The 24,553-nt window shown below is 41.7% G+C and overlaps 1 protein-coding gene across 14 annotated transcripts in view; it reads left to right on the top strand.

Annotated features, from left to right (window-relative positions):
- Window positions 1-24,553, top strand: part of LOC147024483 (F-BAR domain only protein 2-like) — a 180,012-nt gene that overhangs the window by 61,415 nt on the left and 94,044 nt on the right. For 12 of the 14 annotated variants that reach the window (XR_015059056.1, XM_085884447.1, XM_085884450.1 and 9 more), the window contains 5 exons: window positions 13,872-13,976; window positions 15,079-15,177; window positions 16,531-16,627; window positions 21,267-21,314; window positions 23,253-23,319. Coding sequence is in view for 13 of the 14 variants with exons in the window: in XM_085884447.1 (XP_085740573.1) it covers window positions 13,872-13,976; window positions 15,079-15,177; window positions 16,531-16,627; window positions 21,267-21,314; window positions 23,253-23,319 (416 nt within the window). In the remaining variant the exon portion in view is untranslated. The remainder of the gene's footprint in view (window positions 1-13,871; window positions 13,977-15,078; window positions 15,178-16,530; window positions 16,628-21,266; window positions 21,315-23,252; window positions 23,320-24,553) is intronic. The other 2 variants (XM_085884446.1, XM_085884441.1) reach the window with 1 other exon arrangement.

Genomic DNA, 24,553 nt, shown 5'->3' with positions numbered 1-24,553 from the left:
TGTTCCATGTTGAATTACAACTTCTACAAGTGTTAACATTGCACAAAACACAATGCAATGCCGCATGGTCACTCTTAAAAAAAAAAACGGTTTTATGATCCCGCGCACACAGAGTGTAAAGCAGAATTGAGCAATTGGTTCATGTCCGTCCATCCCATCAGTTTATGATGGAACAACAACGTATTTAAAGTGAATGTTATGTTGTGAACACGAATCGGAACATGATTAGGAAGACGAGTCTTTCATTTTACCCGACTTTGCCTCTGAATTTGTCATGATCACACATGCGCAGAGAGAAGTGAGATACCGTGATGTAATTTTTTTGTCTGCCTTCCTGTCAGTCAAACAAAATTGAAAATCATTACAACCAGGAAGCATACTGTTTTTAAGGACGTCATAAAGGGCACAAACAGGCCTGAAGAACTTTTGTAAGTAATGTGCTAGATCGGGTGGTGTCATAGACACTGGATAAAATGGCGGTGAATTCTGGAATTTATTTATTTTATAAGGCTTTGACAATCTTTATTTTACTTTTAATTTAATTATATGCTTGAACACTAGAACATAAATCACCTGCCATGATAATTCCAAGAACGTCCAGTTTTGCAGTACTTCAACTTAAAGGTTTAATGGGGTGGTGTATAAGTGGTATTCGGGACTGCTTCAACAGCACTAAACGTCCAGATTTTTTTTTTTCTAAACGATCGTTAAAATCATGTTGTAAAAATTGAAGTGCAGTACTGTATACACTTGAAACGCTGCAAAGGGTATTGTGTTCCCTGAACTCTCCAGCTGAATATACATTGCATGCAGGGCAAGGACATAAAAAAGTGTAGTTTTTAATTAATTTACAAACATTAGGAAACTGGATGCGATTCCAACCTTTTTCGCTATCCACTCAGATGGGAATGCCAAACAGGCCAACACACTGTCCTTGCAAAAAAAATAGCTTTTATGGCAAGAAATTCAACATGTCAAAGATTGCATCGAGCATTGTCCTTCCCCCTTTGTTTTTTGTTTTTTTTTGGTTTGCTAATTATTGCTGAAGGTTCTGCTGCCCTTTGCATGCTGGAAGAATATGAAAAGTTGCAAGTGAAGTTGATTCCAAAATTTCAAAGTCTACCCTCTGTCACACCAATATTTACCTCTGCCGGTGAAGGTGAAGGTGATTATGTTTTCACCCCTTTCTGTCTGTTTGTCTGTCTGTGTATAGGATATCTCAAAAGGTTGTGGACAGATCTGGATGAAATTTTGTGGACAGCTTTGGTGTGTGACAAGGACGAAATGATGAGATTTTTGTGAAGATCCGGATCTGACAACTCGAATTTTTAATGATTCTTCACCATTGAGAGATGGAGCTAAAAACGATATATAGCACGATATCTCAAAAAGTTGTGGATGGATTCGGATGAAACTTGGTGGACACCACGGGTGTGTCGCAAGGACGAATTGATTAGATTTTGGGAAAGATCCGGATCCGACGACGAGAATTTTTTAGTGATTCTTCACCATTGAGGAATAGGGCTGAATATGATATGTAGCACGATATCTCAAAAAGTTGTGGACACGTTGGGTATGTCGCAAGGATGAATTGATTCAATTTTGGTGAGATCCGAATCCAGATCTGGAGACGAGAATTATTAAATTTTGAAAGTGAGTCTTCACCATTGAGAGATTAGGGCCAAAACGGTTGAAGTACTGTATAGCATGATATTTCAAAAATGAATTGGGCCCGATAAGTTGTCGTGGATCAGGTATTACGTGGCGGCCGTATGCGCTCCACCGAGTGTCCTTCTGGTTACATCTTGCTTCATCTCATCACCTCATCTCGTGTCATAGCTTTTAGATGATGAACAGTATTCGGCTTTTTTTTTGTATTGTCATATATTTTGTATGTAGTGTTAAACAATGATGTTGGCAGAGGGGAGAGGGGCGCAGGGAGTCGGAGGGGATGGAAGAGAAGGGGGTGTGGTGCATGGTTAAGAATTGTGCTTTTATTTCTTAATGAAACATGTAGGTGACCTTATTTGCAACGTGGTTGTTCTTTGTGCTGCTTACCTAAAAATCTGAATTTTTTTTTTCCAATTTTTATTTTATTTTATTACTGCCTTTCCTCTGCTTTCACTTTCTCAGCCATCCAACCCTAAGAAAGTGAAACAAGAGGAGAGGCTGAAAATAAAATAACAACACCAGGATATGTTCCCAGCAACTTCAGTATTTGTGTTTTTCCACTAAACCTCTCCTGGTTAATATTCCCAACATCCAGGCTTACTGCACAATGCTGCTCTTTTGTTCCTTGATTTTCCCTTCTGTTGAAACACCTTCCTGGGTTTGTTGTATCTCGCTCTTCTCTTCAGTGCTTCAAGCAGGCAGTGTACCACAATCTGATGTCACTCACCATCCTTACCCACAAGTTCTTTTGTCCTCATTGACCGTACCTAATACAACATTATCAGCAGTTGCTGTTCCTGCCATCCTCTCTGTTCTCTTTTCTTGTTCATCCCTGCTCCACTGTCAATTCATACTTTGTCACCTTGCTCTTCCATGAGCCTCGATCTTGTAAATAATAATATTTTTTTAAACTGTGTACCATAAATACCTCTGCCGGGAAAGGTGGACAGAGGTTTTGTTTTCCACCCTGTCTGTTTGTTTTTTTTCTGTGAGCAAAATCTCTCAAAAAGTTATTGTTGGATTCGACCAACATTTGGTGGACAGTGTGGGTGTTTGAAAAGGACAAATTGATTCGACTTTGGTGAAGATCCAGATTCATATCCGGCCTACCAGTGGGATACAAAACTTAAACTGTTCAACCTGGCGGAGGTACGTGCTCAACCGAGTCATTGCATCCTTTGGTGTTATTTTAATGTTGGATGTTTTGAAACGTACTTCTTGCTTTGTTTGTTTTATCGAGCCCTTTCTTTTGGGATCATTGATGTCAGACCATGTCGAAGAATAACTGCACAAGTTGTCATTTTGGAGTAATCCGCATCCACAAAGATTATAACAAGCAAATACACTTTATAAAGGATCGAGTGAAGGGACCTGGTGAAATGGTAAAGAGTGAATGTGATTATTTGTTGATACACACCAGGTTTTTGGTGTTGACATTACTGACCCTCTTGTGCCTTATTGTGAAGATGGGAGTTTAGGTTTATTCATGTTGTGATGAGATCATTGTTGGATGTGATCATTTCCTTTGGATGATATTGTAGACTTTGAAGCTGCGATTGTTTTAATTGTTCGCTTACTACAGGAATGCTGCGATGAGAAAGATGTTTTTGGCAAATGTGCGATGTTGTGGACCACTGCACTAACTGATCCCATGAAATCCTGTTGCACATGATAAAGCGACATGTAGTTTGTACATGGGCAAACACAAGTTTTTCAAGGTGAAGGCCAACTCTGTGTATTGTTTGTCCTTGGGCCTTATTGTCATGGCAAATGCTGGTTGAATTGGGAATTGGTGTCAATGTAGCTCAAATGGTATAGTCCTCATTTTTAGAAACAGCTTCGATAGGATGCAACAAAGGACTCGTCCAAAAAAAACTTGCCAAAACCCCCACCTCCTCCCCTCCCCCCCCTCCCCGCTCCCCTCCACCTCCACCTTCACCTCATGGTACATTGGTTTGTTTTCCACTGAGGGGCTGTTTCAGTTTGCAGTAAACATTTCCTCATACTGCCATAAACAAACCTTAAAGAATGAAAACTCATTCTTAGTATTATTATTATTATTATTATTATTATTATTATTAATATTATTATTATTATTCCTCTGGTAGACGAACGCCATTTTCAAACAGTTCATTTCTTGAGTCCATAAAAATGCAAGCTGGTGGTTGCTATGCCCACTTGACAATTCCTTGCACACTGCCACCAAATTTTCAGACCAGTTTTAATTTTTCACTTTGGTCCCTTCATATTAAAAAAAGCAAAACAATGAAATTCTGACTGGTGCATGTCCGTATTTAGTGATTATGTAGGTCTGAGAAAGCATATATGGGTTCTTGGGTTCTTCTTTTTAATGCATCATTTGGTTGAATCATGTCATTATGCCTCTAGGAGGGTGTTTGTACAGTTTAACATTGTCCCTCTATACTAGGACTAGTGACAACTTGCAATTTGACACCATTTTGTTTCCATTTAGCACAGCACATTGTGTTTCGATCAACCTGTCCCTCCTCCTCCTTCGTTTGCAGCACAAGGCCATGGGTAGCATCATTGGCTGGGGTTGTGGCTGTACTGCTGATGCAATGCCCCGATTACCTGTACACTGGTATTCATTTTGCTGACCTCAAAAGGATGACAGGCTGAGTCAACCCCACCTGTATTAATTCAATGGCTGACAGGGGCTCAAACTCAAACCCTAAGATCCCAAGCCAGCCACCCTATACGCAAAGCCAACACCAGGCTTGACCTGTGCCCATTTTGCATGAAGTGTAATGTGTCTGTTTTCCTCAACCTCTACATGGAGCAGTATCCAATGCAATCCATTGAAGAGATATATTCAAAGTTGGCGGGGAGTCGGTATTTCATGAAGTTGGACTTGCGCGATGCCTACTTCCATCTTGAAATCCCACCAGAGGATTGTCACCTCCTTAGCGTCCACACATGTCAGGGTATGTACCAGTATATCCGTCTTTGTTTTAGTATCGCTTCAGCTCCAGCAGTGTGGCAGAAAGCTATGGACCGTCTTTGTGCCAACTTACCGGCACAATGCTACTTGGATGACATCCTCAAAGCAGGCCCACAGCCGAACAGTATCTTGAGACCATTGATAACACGATGTCTAAGTTAGCTACTCAGGGTCTCCACCTCAACAAAGACAAATGTTTATTAATTCAGAAGCGAGTGGAGTACCTGGGCCACTTCATCACACCGGATGGGCTGTCGAAAGCCCCTCAAAGTCGATGCTGTAGCTGACATGCCCAGCCCAAGAGACAAAGTTCAGCTAAGTTCCTTCATTGGGCTCGCTCAGTATTACCAGAGGTATTTCAGCAACCAAAGCACTAAGCATGCTGTGTTGAGATGTGAGTTGGAGGTGGAGTTCGACGGAACAAGCAGCATTCAAACGGCTCAAATATTGTCTGACTGCAGACAGTTCTCGCACATTACGAACCTTCACGTCCCCTCATTCTTGTGTGTGACAGCTCGTCGTACGGCATCGGTGTCGTCTTGTCTCACGTAATGAGTGATTGTACTGAGTGTCGAGTGTGCTTTGTGTCATGTGCTCTGACTGCCGCAGAGCAGAATTATGCTCAAATTGAGCGTGAAGTGTTGAGTCTGGTTTGGGCATGTTGGAAGTTTCATCAGAACTTGATAGGTCGACATTTCCTTCTACAAACTGATCAACAGCTGCTTCAGTTCTTGTTCAATCCTCTGAAAGGCATTCCAGTCACTTCCGCTGCTCGGCTGGAGAGATGGCATCTCTTCCTCAGTGCATATGATCATCTAGTACAAATTCCGTGCTTCTGAATGACACGCTAACTGTGATGGCCTGTCTCGGTGTACATGTTCGAACAGATATAGTCTGGTCCAGTAATCGCTGCGGATGTGGCCACTGCCATTCGTCGCAATCCCGTTTTGCTGCGTGTTGTGCATGCTGTATTGTCTGATTGTTTCCATGAGTTGCTCTTGACGTCAGTATATGCTCCATATGTGTCGCATGTGTCTAACCTGTCTTTAGCTCAAGGTTGTGTTGTGTGGGGCATGAGAGCGGTCATTCCTGCTTCATTACGTCAGTGCTGTCTTAATGAGTTGCACGAGGATCATTTTGGTGTGGTCAAAATGAAAAGTTTAGCCCGGAGTTTGTTGCGTTGGCCCGGGCTTGATGCGGACATCGAGCAGACAGTAAAAGCATGTGCTATGTGTTAAACTGATGCTGATAATCCCTCACAGGTCTCGTCGTCGTGGCAGTACGATCATGTAGATTTTGTGTGGCTGGTCATGGGCCGTATGTTTCTGGTGGTGATCGACGCTTACTCCAAGTGGCCATCACGCAGTCCATCTTGGCAGAGAGCATGGTAGAGTGTCTGCAGAATTTTTTTTTGCAAATTAAGGTGTTCTTGAGAATTTACTTTCCGACAATGGTCCACAGTTTGTATAGGAGGTGTTTGCTGTGTTCCTGTGTGGTGATGGTAGCAAACACCTGAGGTCGGCCTCTTACCACCCAGCTACAAATGGCCAGGCCGAGTCATTTGTCAAAGCTTTGAAACATGCCTTACGTAGGGGCCAAGTGGTATGATTTGTGTAGAGTAGGGTTGCTGTGTTTTTGCACGCCTACGATCATTTGGTGCATTCCACTGTGCAGGAAACACCTACATTCCACAAATATAGCCGACAGCTGCGCTCGCAGCTGGATTTGCTTCGAACTTGCACCCCGGCATTTGTTACGGCGACCAATGTTTGTTCGTTCACAGTGGACCAGCCAGTTTTGGCACGATCTCTTTGCACTGACAGAAATGGGTACCGGCTGCTGTGATCCGGGTTTTCGAACCGGCTAACTACTGTACTTTGTGTTTTTACTTCAGCTGGTCTTACCTGGAAACATCATGTGAATCGATTAATTATTGGCTCGTTGGTCTGATCATTCATACGCTGCCCATTCCGTTCTGCCGTCCGATGTGTCCTCATCCATTGAGATGCCTGTGAGCACGTTCTGACCACCTGTCCCTCTATCTGTGTATCTGGATGTTCAGAGTAGTGATAGTCGCAGAGATGTTCCTCTGGTTTGGTGTCTGGTAGGGAGCAGTCACCCGTTTCCATTGTTCCATCGTCACCGGTCGTGTATGCGGCTCAATGTCCGCGTGTTGCATGTCTTCCAGACGTGTTGTGCAGTATGATCCGCGTATTTGGGTTACTTTGTGACTTAGGTTGGGGGTGAGTGAGGCCGCTGTTGGCTCGGCTGAGTGAGGTCCGCTTTGATGGAATGAATGGTGCTTGCATCTGTCCGTGTATCCTCATCATTGTACTGAAGACACCACAGTTGTCTTTCTCTGCATCAAAAGGAAGATTATATTACTTGGTGCTTTTTTTTCTTTTCTTTTTTCATTCTTCCAACCTGTCAGAATAAACATACAATTTGACTGGATCGATTTCACCTTAAAACATGTCACAGAAAATGTTTCAGAATTAACTGTAACGCACAAGTAAAGGTTCACACTGATTGACTGATTGGAGGTGTGTAGAGCGTGTAGAAAAAAACACATCAGCGTGTGTAGTGACAGAATGCAGAAATTTCAAAGAAGTGAAAAACAGAAATGGAGGGAGAGAAAAGATAACAACTGGAACGGCACTCGGTAGAGTGCGTACCTCCGCCAGGCTGAACATTTTTGGTTTTGTATCCCGATGGTAGGCCAGATTTGCATCCGAACATGAACCAAAATCAGCTTAATCGTTCTTGTCACCAACCAACTCATCCACCAAGTTTTGTCATAATCCGTTGAAATATCGTGCTCCATATCGTTTTTGGTCCTTCCTCTCAAATGTGAAGAATCATTAAAAATTCTGGTATCCAGATCTCGATTTGCACCAGTCTAATCCATTCGTCCTCATCACGCACCAACCACTCCAAGTTTCGTCCGAATGCATCCGTAACTTTTGAGGTATCCTGCTCACAGACAGACAGACGGGTGAAAACACAAGCTCCATCCTCCACATTTGGTGGCAGAGGTAATTATGAGTAAAACGAGAACGGCACTCTTCCACGTCACGACGTCGACAGATGTGCCTCCACCACCATTATCCCATCATTTTCCGTACTTGTACCAAGATTGATTTAAATCCCTGAACCCAGCCCAGATTCAAAACATTAAAAATTCTGGTATCCAGATCTCGATTTGCACCAGTCTAATCCATTCGTCTTCATCACGCACCAACCACTCCAAGTTTCGTCCGAATGCATCCGTAACTTTTGAGGTATCCTGCTCACAGACAGACAGACGGGTGAAAACACAAGCTGCATCCTCCACATTTGGTGGCAGAGGTAATTATGAGTAAAACGAGAACGGCACTCTTCCACGTCACGACGTCGACAGATGTGCCTCCACCACCATTATCCCATCATTTTCCGTACTTGTACCAAGATTGATTTAAATCCCTGAACCCAGCCCAGATTCAAAACATTAAAAATTCTGGTATCCAGATCTCGATTTGCACCAGTCTAATCCATTCGTCTTCATCACGCACCAACCACTCCAAGTTTCGTCTGAATCCATCCGTAACTTTTTGAGGTATCCTGCTCACAGACAGACAGACGGGTGAAAACACAACCTCCATCCTCCACATTTGGTGGCAGAGGTAATTATGAGTAAAACTAGAACGGCACTCTTCCACGTCACGACGTCAACAGATGTGCCTCCGCCAACATTATCCCATCATTTTCCGTACTTGTACCAAGATTGATTTAAATCGCTGAACCCAGCCCAGATTCAAAACATTAAATAATTCTGGCTGCCAGACCATGTGTCTGATCATGATGAAATTTAAAACATATATATATATATATATATATATATATATATATATATATATATATATATATATATATATATATATATATATATATATATATATATATATATATATATATATATATTCCCCATGACTACGAGATCGTAATCGTGAAGGTTCACGCCAATTGATGAAGCAGTTCAAGTGAAATTTTTTTTTAAAGATTCTCGTTCAATCCAACATGGCTGCCAGAACATGTGACCTATTAATTATTCGTGAACACCCTGGTATCCCCAGTGTTTGGATAACATGTGGATGAAGTGCCTCCTCGATCTGTCAAGCTGTTCTGGAGAAGAAGATTTTAAAAAGTTTATTCTTCAGAAAAAAAATCATAGCTGCCAAACCATGTGACCTATGACATCATAGGTGGATAACTTTTTGTTTTCCTCATGGATTGGCGATCATTCCTGTAAAGTTTCGCCTCGATCTGTTCAGCCGTTTCGGGGAAGAAGATTTCTGAAGGTGCTGAACCATGTGACCGCTGATGTCATTAATTCCCCCCCCCCAACCCATACAATCTCGCTCGCCCAAGACGACCCTCAAAAATTTTCATACTGATCGGATAAAGCGTTCGATGCATGCAATTATGTCATAATGAAGCCACCTATGACATCAAAACAAAATCACACATTTCCCTTCATTTTTTTTTCCATGGAGCATTTTCTGATATACAGAGATCCAAGGTTTTTCCTTTATTTTCGACATGGCTGCCACACCACGTGACTAATGACGTCATTATCATCGAAACATTATTCACGAGTAGTCGCACTTTTGGTGAAAATTTCTTGTCAATCGGATAAACGGTTGCAGAGTAAACAGAGAAAATTAACCTGGACGGACGGACAACCCAAAAGCATATAATGCCTCTGGCGACTTCGCCAGCAGAGGCAAAAAAGAGAAAGACCTTGGAAAGATTGATTAATTGTGTGTTCTGTCTGAAGTTGGTTCCACGGATGCTGGCAAGGGTGATCCTGGGTGGTTTGCCATTTCTTTCCGAGCAGTTACTCAGGGCAGGAATTTGTAATTTGTCCATGGTGCCTGAGGTCGCTTGCCTACTTTTGGCGAAGAACTCTGTGGGATCTTTAACATAAACCAACTGATGCTAGCAGACAGGGCACCTAGTTTGGCATCTATTTGAGGGTTGGCACACACATATTGATGAATAACCCTGCATGTGAAACACCAGGATGACGGTTTCTAGCTGGGCTGAGATTGAAACTTGGGCTAAACAACGAAGAGACTGTGTGTACCGCGAGGTCATCCTGCCAACCCCTTCATAAAAAATATGGAGAGGTAAAGTTTTTCTTTGCAATGAAACGGGGCTTAAAAAATAAAAACTAATTAAAAAAAAGCCTCATTCAATTATGGCCCATCTCCATTTTTGGTTCACGAGTCAGTAAGTGACCACTACATTCGTTATGGATGTGTGTCTGTCTGTCTGTCTGTCCCGAGCATAGCTCCGTGGGTTTTGATCCGATTTTGATGAAATTAGGGTGCGAGGTTTGTATCATGATCTAGTTGTGTTTTCCTGAGAATGGGCATGCTGCGCCCATTATGGGCGGAGCCACGCCCAAAAAACATGTTTTTAGGGGCTAGCCGGTTTCAAGTTACATCTTCTCCGAGGGGGTTTGTCAAATCTGGCAGGGCTTTTGGTATTTGGTTAGCCCAATGGCACCTGCATAGCACCACTGAGCTCGATGTTTTTTTTTTTGTTTTTTTTTTCCATTTTCATCACAAGGTCACGAACTTTTAAAATGTCAAAAAATCAATAAATAGGGCATCGAGCTCCTTGGGTTTTCAACTGTTTTGAATGAAAGTTGGTGTGCAAGTAGTGCTCTTCGAGTACTACAACTTTTGGTTCACGAGTCAGTAAGTGACCACGATATTCGTTATGGGTGTGTCTGTCTGTCTGTCTGTCTGTCTGTCTGTCTGTCTGTCTGTCTGTCTGTCCCGAGCAGAGCTCCGTGGGTTTTGATCCGATCCTGACAAAATTTGGGTGGGAGGTTTATATCATGATCTAGTTGTGTTTTCCTGAGAATGGGCGTGCTGCGCCCATTAGGGGCGGAGCCACGCCCAAAAAATGTGTTTTTAGGGGGTATTCGGTTTCAAGTTGCATCTTCTCTGAGGGGGTTTGTCGAATCTGGCAGGGGTTTTGGTATTTGGTTAGCCCAATGGCACCTGCATAGCCCCACGGAGCTCGATTTTTCATTTTCATCACAAGGTCACGAACTTAGAAAATGTCAAAAAAATCAATAAATTGGGCATCGAGCTCCTAGGGTTTTCTACTGTTTCGAATGAAAGTTGGTATGCAAGTAGTGCTCTTTGAGTGCTACAACTTTCATCATTTACGTTTTTCCCGATTCCCACCATAAAAAAAATATAAAAGGCGAACTACGTTTAGGATTTCGCAATTCGTGGTCGATTTGTAGTGCTCTTCGAGTACTACAACTTTCATCATTTACGTTTTTACCGATTCCTGCCAGTTTACCCAGGGCGTCCCCTCGAAGGTCAAAAAATAAAAAAGGCAAACCATGTACATTGCTCGTGAACCATCGCAGTCTCCAGACTTGTTAATATATTGCAGATGATGTGTAGAGGCTTGTAGGCTACATCATTCTGTTTGCTTCGTACTGTATTGCTAATCCTTTTGGAAAGCCCAGGTTGTACGGCACCACACAGTGCCCAAACTTCTCTGGCTCCTTCCGTTCTGTCTGTTTTAGTTCTTTCAGGGTCGGGAGTATCCATTTGGTCTACCCATTTTTGAGCAGGACTCCTCTAACTAATCTAATTTCTTTCATTGCATTGGCTTTGGAAGATTACAGTCCATGCCCGTGCTACACTGCGTGGTGCAGCACCGTAATGTCATTTCAAAACTAAAGGACACAGTATCAATGGTTGACAAATCTGGAATAGTTTAGCATTAGTCATGTTGAGATTGTGACCAATTATACTTGTGTGAAACTAGAAGGAATTTTAAACAAAGGCTGGATGAACATGCGAGAGCAGTTTGGCTTGGAAAGCTAATTTTGTCAGCCATGGCGTGTCATTGCCGACAATCTGGCCACAAATTTGAATTTGATGGCACCCGTTTGCTAGACACGAAGTCCAACAAACAACACAGATTGATACTGGAACCATCGCACGTCAAGTGCCGAGAGGGTGGTCTAACTGGGGCGACTGCTGACATAACCACATGATAAACATCTCTGATATAATTGGAAAAACCGGATGGTGCAAGGAATTGGATAAGGTGAGCAAAAGACACCGCTCGTTCCCCAACATCACACCCACGCATGCACAGCACCCAACAGAAACACCACCTATCATGCAACCCACTTGCCACCACATCAAATCTGGACACACAACCAGCCATGTCCATGCCCTGGAAACACAAATGCAACAAGAAGCACACTCACCCACTCACCCACTCACCCCACCATGCAATGCTAGATCACATGCAACACCAGTGTTGCTTAAATTCCTTACTTGATAGCGTTTCTACCAATCCAGCTCTACCTTCTGGTTCTTGGTATGGCCCAACTGAACTAAGCTCTGCTCTCAGATCAGGATCAACGCCATCCAAATAATTGTAGTTGTGGAAGCAATGGCCTCCATATAGCCTGAAGTGACAGTTTGTGGACCCTTGGAGCATAAGTGTATCCTTTGCCAGCTATAACTCACTGAGCAGCATTAACACCCAGAATATCACATTCTTCCCATTACTCGCACAAACCGGACTCTTGCATTATATTTATGATTCGCTGTATGCACATGAAAATGAGTGGAAAGTGCACAACAAAGATATAAATGACCGTTTTTACAGCCATTTTTCCCTGCTGTGCAGGGGTTGGGCTTTTTCTTGAGGCAATGTTTTATGGCCGGATGCCCTTCCTGACGCCAACCCTGGTTGCCTCTTATGACACACAGGGATATGGTACACCTATTCTAACCGGGGCATACACCGGGACCAGTACACTGGTACTCATTTCGACAACCTCGGAAGGATGACAGGCTGAGTCAACCCCCTGGTGTTAATTCAGCAGCCGACGGGGCTTGAACTCAGGACCCTGGGATCCCAAGCCACCACCCTAACCACTAAGCCAACACCAGGCTTGCACAACAAAGATAGGGAAAGGAATTTCCCTCTGGGCATGCTTTGTGAGAAGTAAAGAGTGATGTGTAAAAGACAAAGAGAATGACCGCTGATTCTGTGTTTATGATGCTCTGAATACACTTGTAAACATACGAGTTAGGATGCTTATACACATACATTGCTTGGTACTGCCTGGTTAAAATGGCATGCAAACTAAGCACAAAATATAATCAGAAAAATAATGAATCTGAGCGTATGGGGTGTTTTGGGACCCGAGATAAATTTCTTCTTGTTACTCTCTGCAGCATCATGGAATCTGCAAACATCATACACACTTTTGACTGGCTCATATAGGTAAACAAATTCACAAAACATGAAATAGTTTGGTTGCATTGCAACCCGATTGTCAAATTGGCAGAATTTTCACATATCAGTAAACCCACTCTTTATTTTAACTCCTCATACACATTTTCCCACGTATTCATGGCCAATGCCGCACAGAATATCCAATTATCATGAATAACCAATGATTTGTGGTAGTTTTATTTGTTTATTTTTATTGACAATATAAAAATTCCATTACATGAGTCAAATTGATGTGCTGAAAAGTGGCCGTTATTTTGAGTCAGCCATTAAAGATTAAAAAATTCAACATCGAGTCTGACAAACACTTTATTCATAAAACATTTTATTCAACATACCAAAACATGTCTGGTAAGAATGAGTGCCCACCATTCACATGAAATGCTTCCATTCAATTTTCTTTCCAAATTTGACCATCTGTTGGAGTTTTACCCGGAGGGGGATTCGGGATGTGTTAGACGTTGAAAAGCTATGGCGTAAATGTAGCCACATATTGGCTTCCTTTTGAATGCGGGCCGGCAGCTGCACTGCCTGACCCATCCCAATTTACAATTTATAGCGGCCTTTGGCCTCATAACGGACGTCAAGGTCAATGTGTGAGGCTGATTGAAAGCTTGCCCAGATTCTGAAGTACCGACATCTAAAAGTTGGGGCCTCTCGGTGCAAACGCACAAACCCTTGAAAATATTAAAAAGATATATGTACCATTTTTAAACATGTATCCGAATTCTTAAATTATTTGAACCAGATGGCTGTCTCGAGGAGAGGGCAAAAGTGGCACGTGCTGCTTTCAATTTTTCTATTTATTTCTGTTTTGTTGCTGCGATTTATTGCATGTGGACTTGTTTCAAATCTTGTTTCTTCTCCACACTCCACACTCCCCACTTTCCTTGTGCTGCATGTGCAGACCCAGGCAAAATCTCGCAAGGCCATGGAGGTATATAAAATGTACACAGAAAAGTACAGCAGTGTGCGGGCTGACTTTGAGACGAAGATGACTGAAACTGCTCAGGTAATTATTTTGGAACTCTTATGGGGACTCACATTGTTGCATTCTTACTGGTGGATTATGATAATACTAGTCAGCGTACCCGGTATTGTCTGGTCTATTTTTTTTTTGTGGTGGCCGAAAACACATCCCTACACCCATAAAGGAAATGGGTTGGGGATCATTTTATATTACCTTAAATAAAGCTACAAAGGCTTAGGCACTATAGAGCAATTAAAATACATAATTAAAACCCCAAACTTTGTCTTTCTTTTTTTCTTATTCTTTTTCTTCAAAATTTTCAAATTTGTTTTTGTCGAAAACACACCCTGACGCTCATACTGATGAACCTCTGAAAATTTCACAAAGATCCATTCAGCCATCTGAGAAAAATGGCAACAGCTACACAGACAGACACACAGAGACAAACGACTATCTTATAGTATAGATAAGTTCCCTTGCAAAGAATGCTGACGCAGAAGGAGGTCATTTGGCCCATAAAAGCCTGGGCTATTATTACCGACCTATGGTTGTTTGTCCTTGTCTATCCTTTTGAATGCTGAGCGTTAAGTAAAGAAGCAGCATGGACTATTTTTAGTATTTGGTATGTCAGGATTCAAACTGCCAATTGATGTCTCAGAATCAAAATGGACGCTGTAACCATTATGCCACCGAGGCTGGTTAAAATTGGTTCACTTCAGATTAGTTCAGTTCCATTTGTTTACTGTGGTAACTGGTAATGTTCTGTTCTTTGCTCATTTCAAGAAGCCACAGAGTTTAGAATTTATCCCCCTTAGTTAACCTTTTGAGTATAATCACAGTTAGGCCTCAGTATCTGTCATTCCTCTTTTCACATGGTAAATTTGACTGCAGATGGAAACTGCATGACGACTGGCAATGCAGAAACTTAACATCAGACACTACAATCTCATCATTCTCAGCTTTATGACTTTTCTGATTGTGGTTTCATTCGACTTTCTCAAGTTTCTTAAATATTCATGCTTATTACTTCACTTAATTGAAGGCAACTTTAGGACCTTCGACATAAAATATAATTTTTATAAAACCTTCCCCCCCCCTTTCATTCTCCCTCCCCCCTCCTTCCCATTTATTCTGACACAAATAGAAGTTCCAGACAATTGAGGAATCTCATTTGCAAACACTGCACGCTTTTATTGGCTCATTCTCCCAAGCAATGGAGGACACTCATCTGCAGGTCGGCAAGGTAAGACTGCCGTTATCTCGACAATTTTATGCTTAATGTAAACTCGTCACTGACTTTGTCTTTGTTTTTAAGTTCGGTTTTGTAGCCATTTGTCATTCTTGTCACCTACCCAACTCATCCGCCAAGTTTTGGCAAAACTTGTCCGCAATGTTTTGAAATTTAATGCCATACAGTAAACCCTCAAATATCACGGGGGTTCGGTCCCTGGAAAATTCTGTGATGGTTAATACCACTATAGTGGAAACCAAGTGCAATGGGAAAAGAGGGTTTGGGCTCCTGGGCTTCAGGAAAATATAGGGTGTTTGGGTTCCTTGGCATTGAAAACCTTTTTTTTTTAATTTGGCAGAAACCGCAATATTTGAGGGCTTACTGTATATTATTTTTGGCCCGATCTCTCAATTGTGAAGAATCGCTTAAAAAATTTTTTTTTTTTATTCTCATATCCAGATCTCATCAAAATCGAAACAATTGGTCCTCGTCACACACCCAACTTGTCCACTAAGTTTTGTCTAAATCTGTACATAACCGAGCTGTTAGGGTTAGGTTATGAAAACATAACCTTCCTCCACCTTCATTGGTGAAGGTAATTATGGCATGTGTAATCACAACAGAGCAAAACAGCAAAATATTGCCTTATCAGAGGTGTCCGTTAACATGGTCCATCTGTGTGGGTGGAGGGGGGGAGGTGGGAGGGGTGGGTGTCATACCCCCACGGATTCCAAAACGCTGTTTTCGTTTATTGCATTCAATCTTACAATTACTACCCCTCAAGGATCACCTAAATGGCAACTAAACCTCGCAGTGCAACTGATGGGAAGCAAAAGTCTGGAAAATGTCTCTTGTAATTAATTGCAAAAATACGTCCGTTTTATCGATAGTCCTGTCTACAATTGTCTCCATGAGACAATGGTAGACAAGACACCATCAATAAAACGGATGAACCAACCAGTCGACACACAAGTAGGAATGAGGTGGAAAGGAAAAATTTATACAGGGAGAGAACTAACCCACTTTGGCATCAAAAATATATACCGTGACTCGCACAACAATGGGGAACGAGCGAGGGCCTAGGCAAGGCACAATCTGGTTTTGGGTCCAATATGGCCTGAGCAGGTTGGTGTGGCACAGGGTTGTTGGCTGGCTATGAAGAGAGGTATGGCTATGAAAGGGATGCTGCCTATAAAAGTCCAGTTCCAATTGTCATGCACACCCCATCCTCTCCCCACCATCCCCGCCACCCCCTTCCATATTGCAGTATGTTTTTGATTGTAGCTTGATGCTCTGGTTTTCTTGGATCTAGCTACCTTACGTCATGAGCATCTAAGACTGTCATGGTTAATCTGTTTCGTCTAGGTGCATACTGAGTTTCGACAACAGGTGAAGGACGTCACGGTGGAGAACCTTATTTGGAAGTACGTTGAGAACAAGGGAACAGGGAAAGACAAGCCAGGTGAGGCTTTGTTGTTTGTTTTTTTTCAATGCACTTGGCATCTTTATTTTTACAATCTCGACTTCGGCATTGTGGTTTTTCGGTCTCACACCATGCATTGCGAAAATACGTTGATGTGAGTTTAGCTCTGTATTAAAATATCATTCTTCTCACCATGCGGCCATTGTTGAGGATTGAGCGAGTAAGACAGTGAATCGACTTCACTCTCGTTATTGTTCCATTTAAAGGTTGCTGGTTTCCAATGGGAGTCAAATAAAATGATTTCCTCCTCATCTCTCCATTCATGAAGGCACGATCCTGAAGCTCTCAGCACATATGTTCGTCATTTTCTGTAGTTTACAGCTAGTGTCACAAATCTTTTCCCAACGGTGGGTGCATTTCCTGATGCAATTTGAATAAAAGTAGTGTTTTGGTCTCAAACACTTTGAAAAGGGAAAAGCCCCTTGTACAGTTGCTGAATTTGACAAAACCATAGTCATCCTGTTGTTGCTTCCTCGATTGGCTGAGACAATGCCTTTCCTATGTAATTAACAACGTGGACCATTTTCCATTTTGGTATAGTTTATAGCATTGGCTGTTGAGTTGTATTTGACAATACAATACTGTACTGTAGTTTGATTTTTTTGGCTCTCTCACTTTGTCTGCTTTATACAAGATGAACCACATAATTTGCAACTTGCGTCAATATTGCCCAGGGGTGTTTGTATTTTTGTCTGTGTTACTTGGTGTTCAGCTGCGCACTGTTTTTTTTGTGAGATGCAATTGTCATGTTGCACAAAGTGAGATATGTATGTATTTTGGGTGGGGGGAATCCCCCCTTTGAATGAAACAAACATTGCCAACCAGGAAGGCTGTGCTGCTAGTTGGAGAGTTGAAAGCAATAAAAGCTGTGGTTTTTGTAGTTATTTAAATATGTCAAATTAACCATTTTGTAACACTTGCAATGTGTGTTTTATTCTTGTGTTACATTCTTGGCATTTTCTTTGTTGTTGAATTTAGTAAATGTGTGAGTGTAGTTGTTTTTAGCTCACCCTTGCTGAAAACAATTCTTATTTATTTATTTTGGTATACAAAGCCTCGAGGTTCGTGGAAGAGCGAGAACACAGTATGGATTAGCACACAACACAACAAAACAAAAGAAGCAGTGGAAAGGTTGGGGGGAAGGCCAAGAGCAGGGTTGGAGGCCAAAATTGGTGGAGACTTGGAAAAATTATGGATGTGGTTAAGAATGAGGGGTCGGGTAAGACGCATGGGGTGGACAAGATGGGTACAAAACAAACACTGAGGAGTGAAAAACTGGAAATTTGAAATCGGCCACAGCATTGCATGTATTTTTGTTTTTGTTGCAAAACATGGTTTATTTATTTTAATGAAGATTATAAATGTTTTGGAAATGCCACAGTAGTTGGTTGGAGTAAAGAGGGAAGTGTGGGATGTGTATTGAATGTCCCACACCCTTGAGTTATTGTTCAAATGCATTGGTTAAAAGCCTACATTCTTCTCAAGTTTCTTCTTTTATTTGGCTTTGTTCCCTCCACATGCAAAGTAATAAATATGACATCTCACTTGACAAATGCAGCAATATATCTGATCTTTTCAATTCAGTATTCAATAAGTGTTCTCCCAGTATAAGAGTTTGGGTTTTGGCTTGAGCCAGGACTCAGTCCAGTCCGAATGGGTAAAATTGACTATCTCAAATGTATTGTGCCACACTCCCAGTGGTCCAAACGGTCTTCTCGTTGTGATTTGATCACAAAAATTGCTAAGCGATTAACCCTTTCAATTAACTGTTTACCACGGATGAGACAAAATAAAATCGCTGCACATCACTTAGACTCAGCCTGCTCTGTTGTGCAGCTCTCAGTGGTCTGGGAAATCTCAATTTTAATCTCTCCACTGCCGTCTACTAGTTTATTGGTGTCTTTATTTCTTTATTTTATGCTTGCATGGTGAGAAGGATTTTATAACTCCAGTCCTCTACTTGTGGTTTCTGACCTCTCATCCAATAAAATCAATATGATTATGAGCATTGGATTTAACTTTGGAAAAGGGAGTTCACAGTGAAATCGTTATTATTATTATTATTGCTTAAATATTATCGTTCAACCTGCTTAGTACCAGACACATCCTGAATGTCCCTTCAGCATACATTTGTGGAGAACAAGTAAAGGATAGAGCATGTAATTGTGGAGCTATGGCTTTTTAAATAAATAAAAAATTCCATGCCTTCCTCTTACCTTCTCTGTTTGCATCCTCCAATGCCTGTTTGTATGTTTGCCTGTCAATGCAATCTACTTTGCTTTCGCCATAAGACTCCATCTTGTAAGACCTCAAGTGGGTAACGTAGGACAGTATCTCACCAGTGGATCTGGTTAGGCGGAGCCTACATTGGTGTTCACCGAGTGAAAAAGCCTTCAGATAAGAAAGGAGCTAATTGTTAATATTTTCTGACCTTTGAGATCATGGAAATATGAGCTATTGGATGGTAATTTGAAGGGTCCATCCAGAAATCCTCCTTTCAGTACAGGGTGCCTCAAGACCCTTCAAATTGCTGTTCACGAGCTCATATCTGTGGATTGAGGAGATGAAGGATTGCTTTTAACTTGACAAGCACAGGAGCTACTTCTGGCGCATATTGCTTCAAAACTATATCAGGAATTTGGTCGGGACCATTTAGCTTTGACATCACGTGCCAAAAAGGCTTTTTGATGTATGTTTCCAGATGTTCGATGTGCGAAATGTAAAGCATGATGGTACAGCAATTGGATAGCCGAGAGTGGTTTTACCAGTGTCCTCAAGAGGATACAGTTGGCTGCAAACGGTAGTGAAAGTGGCCATTTTTTGCTCGTGATCATTGGAGAGAAGGCCCATCTGCATTGACAAGAAGAAGAAAAGATTATTTGTATAAATTACGAGAAATCTGTTTGGCCAGTGACAATAAAGCTTGACTGCTCGAGCAGCAAGAAGCCAGATATCTGAAGTCTGTCTTCTGGATGAAGGTATCGAGGAAGCTGATCCTTGAATCGTGTGAAAAATTCAATTTCACACTGTGCTTGCTGCATGCAAACTCTGGTCATGAATGTTCTGCCAATTTTATGGCTAGCCAATAGTCTGCCAATGACCCATTTTTCTGCATTTGGTAGATGTTGAAGGATTTCACTGCTTGTATCCTGAACAAATTCTCAATCCTTAATCTAGCTACTGCTGAGAGGCAATGGCAAACCAACAAGTGCATATTTTGCCATCAGACTACTTCAGCAGCACTAACACAGTGCCCAATATTCAATGTATGGAAGGATGATGATTGGAATGAGGTACTGTTTTGATACAGGTGTTGCATGAAAAAAAACTACAACAGGACTTGGTCAAGTGCATACCTCCACCAGGCTGAACAGTTTACATTTTGTATCCCACTGATAGGCTGGATCTGCAACCGGACTTAACCAAAATTTGATCAGCTTGTTCTTGTCACCGACCCAACTCATCTCCAAAGTTTTGTCATAACTCATCCACAACTTTTTGAAATATCACGCGAATTACCGTTTTTGGCCCCGTCTCTCAATGGTGAAGAATCGCTTCAAAAAAAAAAATGAAAATTTTTGTATCCGGATCTGAATTTTCACAAAAATCAAATCAATTTGTCCTCGTCACACACCCAATCTGTCCAACAAGTTTTGTCTGAATACGTCCACAACTTTTTGAGATATCCTGCTCACAAACAGGGGTGAAAAGATTACCTCTGCCACCAAAGGTGGACGGAGGTTAAGATTGATTTGCATTAGGAAACGACCATTTAAATGCATAACCTCCCCTTCCCCTCCAAAAAATAAATAAAACTCGACTTACTGACCAATTTGTCTATTTGGCCATGCAATCCTATTTTTAGGTCATCTCTACCGAGATGACCTAATAAAGCCGGACCAAATGTCCGTCCGTCAACAATTTTTCTTTCCGATCTTGATGAAACTTGGTATGTGGGTAGAGGTCGATGAGTGTTGCACAACGACATAACTTTTGTCCGGGTTCAAGGTCAGGATCAAGGTCACGAGGTCACGTAAGTTATAAAAATCGCCATTTTCAAAACCTATCTAGTCTGCCATTCTACAAGATATTCGGCAACTGTTTATTGATTATGATAGTAAAAAATATTATCGTGTATCTAACCGGACAGATTTTTTAATTTCCTTCCCGTTTGATCGTCACGTGATCTGGAAGATGTCCAAAAACGCCGATGCGATTCGCAAAGAAGGAAGGAAGGAAGGAAAGAGAAATGAAATATAAATATAAAACACATTTTTAGCCTTTTATATTTATACATTTTCCACCGAAGGTGCAAAAGTTTCAAAATCCGAAATGTAAACGTCAGCATTTATTTTCAAAATATAATTTCGTGCGCGTGCCAAAATGCCGAGTCATCTTTAACCAAACCGCGCAGTTCGAGCTGCGCAGTAGAACTGCGCAGTCGTCTTCGGTCATAACTGAACATTGAGAACTTGTGGTATTATAGAGATGACTGTCACCCCCACACGGGGGTAATTTTTTATTTTTTTTATTTGGTGCAAGGCGATGTCCTTTTTAAAGCTACTCTTCAGTGTTTTATTACAGGTCCTATCCTTCACTCCCCCCCCCACCCCCACAGGATTGATCGAGTTTGAAGAGTGCAGCAACACCGTGTCCACACAAGAAGGTAATTCCATGACATTCATCCATTTAAATGTTTTGGCCTGATTGTAGAATGTTGTATTGCATTGCAAAATCAAAGGTGCTGGTTCAGTTAGCCCCCTTTTTCATACAAGATATCAATACTTGCAATCTGTATTATGGCGTGGCGTTGACAGGTCAAAACAATTGATGAAGTAGATAAGAACATAGGCAGGAGAACTGAAAAAAGTGAGATGAAGAAACCAAAGCAGAAAATGCTGAAAAACCAGTCTTAACATGTCGTATGTGAACTGGAGAGAAGTGTCTGCCAGAATAAGCATGACGAGTGTAAAGTAGTATCGCATGATATGATGTTTACCTTGCGAACTTAAATGAATGTAGATAAGAATATGACTGGAGAGTTGTTTTTTTTTTGGGGGGGGGGGTAGGGATGATTTCGCTTCCTCGAGAAGAGTGGAACAAAGTACAATAGTGGAGATGACAAGTTAGTTTGGATTTGGTGAAGGTATCGATGTTTGGATGCTGGATGAGTGTGTATGACATGGTGGGGTTTTTGGGATGGGACAAATGGTCTGAGAGGGTGGGCATCATCAAGACTAGAAATGAGGCAGTAGAAAACTACTTGGCAACCCTTTTCTCTTTCAGAGCAAAACAGGCTTTGGACCTCTTTGTCTCATTGAGTGACACCAATTACCCTTAGGGCTCCTGATTGCTTCACTGCCATCATGGGAGCAAGATCACATTAAGTGTTAACAGCCCACAGATTGTAATTTTTTTGTTTCCTGGGTTGATGTAAGAATGAGGTGACAGAGTTAAAAGGCAACATGCTGAAATTTGGGCCACAGTTGGTCATAACCAGCTGGAAGGAAGGGATGCGAGGAATTGTCGTAACCTGAAAGTAACAGGGTCGAGTGAGGTATGGATGATGGGGATAGAAAAGATCACAGGTAGTGATTGGAGATAGTGAAATTGGTGTGACGCTTGCTTGAATTTTAGCCCTGGGGTTGAGTGTGATGCTTGCTTAAATTGCAGCCTTTGGAAGGAAGTTCTGCAAATGGGAGCAAAGAGGAAAAATAGTGATGGTGGGCAGTAAGCCTACATTTGGGAATCTAACTAGGTGAGGCTTACTGGAAGATTGCACACATTCTAGATATTTGGGGATAGGGGAGGGGGTTCGTCGGGGGGGGGGGGTGTTGAATGCGTTTGGAGGGCTGAGAGACCAGAGGGAGTTCACTTCAAGGCACTACGAATGAAAGCCTCTCCCCTTCCTTTGGTGTGAGCTTTTTAGTAGTGAAATGGCATGTGCGTTTCAGCTGATGGGAGGGGTTGGGACTTCATTTTCCCTAACCCCTCCACCCAAATTCCTCAAAATAGGCATTTTAAACTGAAAATATTTAAATTTTGGAGAATTGTCTTTAACCCTGAATCATGGACCAATGGCACAATCATATGGGCAGCAGTTTAAGGTAATTCTGAAGCTCACCCTTTTCTGCAATTATAAGAAAGAGCAAAATGTCTTGTTCATTCAACCCATTTATTAATTTTGTTGCTGCACCATTTCACATATCTTTATACATTGCTTGTTATCTCATGTTTCACCATTACACCTTCAGTCTTCATCTCAAGTTAGGTCATCTTTCAGAGTTGTTTGCATGAATGATAGTGAAATGGTGTAGCATGCATAATGCTGAAACATGATAGAGCATGCGATGGTAGACTCTGTACTTGTTGTTACCTTTTCTCTTATGTACTTCTAACATTGACTCTTGGTTACCTGTAATGCCAATACTAAATTGAGATGTTAATCTCAGGCATCACCGAACCAACTTTAATATTTCAAAATTGCTTCGGCATTTTGCACTCTTTATGCAGCTGAACAATTCCCAGGAGCCTAAGCATAACCCTCTTGTAAATCACTAGTCCTAATGGGTAAAACATGTGAATGCTGTTGCCTTTTGTGCAGCAGGGCAGAAGAGGCGATCACGCATTGCATTTGCACGCAAGAAAAAAGAAAAAGATGCAGACTCAACGTATGTGCCAACTTCCTTCCCCTTCGCAAGCCATTTCTTTCCTGTAAATGGGCCAAACATCTTCCGATTATTTCTGCCCTGTGGTCCACGGTGCTTTGCTCGTGTGGATCTCTTTTCATGAGTTTTATCATTTTTTTTCTCTTTGCAATTTAACGCAGCAGTTCCAGTGGTGACATAATGTGGATTTTCACTTGTGTTTTTGTGGGATTCATGAGCTCTTTGTGATTGGATGGCCATCAATTGTTGTGCCAATGGGCAATCTACATATTGCACACAAAAATAGTACAATTTCCCTTTCCCTTCTCCTTGCATTAACACCCCCTTCCTTCCTTTCCTTTCACTCCAATTTTCCAACATACTTTCTTAAAATTTTTTTTTTTTTTTAAGTTTTCTTCCCTTTTAAAATTCCTCTTCTTTTACTTTTTCTTTCACTTCTCTCCAATAATCTGAGGTTTATAGTGCAGCTTTACATAAACTACAACGGCACTCGGTAGAGCACATACCTCCGCCATGCTGAACAGTTTACATTTTGTATCCCACTGACGAGGCCGGATCTGTATCCGGATCTGAACTAAAACCAAATTGACTTGTTTTTGTCACCTAACCAACTCACCCACCTAATTTTGTCATCAGTCGTGGCCAAAAATATTGGCACCCTTGCAGTTTTTTTTCAAATAACTCAATTTTCTCCAAAAATAATTTGAAATTGACAAAAGTATTTTGTTTCCACAATTCTTTATTTCAGTGTTATTATTACAGAACCTTTGTTTTTGATTCAGAACTTAATATATCCTTTTAAATCAGAAAATAAAAAGAAATGTCATTGACAAAGCTATTGACACCCGAGACTTAATATTTGGCAGCACAGCCTTTGGACATAAGTGAGCTTCCTACACCTCTCTACTGGCAGTTTGGCTCACTCTTCTTGTGCAAACTGCTCCAGTTCTCCCAGATTTGAAGGGTGCCATCTCCCAACTGCTGTTTTCAGATCTCCCCACAGCACAGGAGTTCAATGGGATTTAGATCTGGGTTCATTGCTTGCCACTTCAGAACAGTCCAGCGTTTTGTCTTGAACCTTTCCTGGGTGCTTTTTGAAGTGTTTGGGGTCGTTGTCCTGCTGCAAGACCCATGACCTTTGACGGAGACCCAGCTTTCTGACACTGGGTTCAACATTCTACTCCAAAATGCCTTGGTAATCTCCTGATTTCATGATGCTGTGCACACAATCACTGAA

The sequence above is a fragment of the Eptatretus burgeri genome, chromosome 6, assembly GCF_056783735.1.
Source record: "Eptatretus burgeri isolate ZD-2024b chromosome 6, Ebu_testis_v1, whole genome shotgun sequence".
In the NCBI taxonomy this organism is placed as follows: Eukaryota; Metazoa; Chordata; class Myxini; order Myxiniformes; family Myxinidae; genus Eptatretus; species Eptatretus burgeri.
This window is presented reverse-complemented; position numbering and strand designations above follow the sequence as displayed.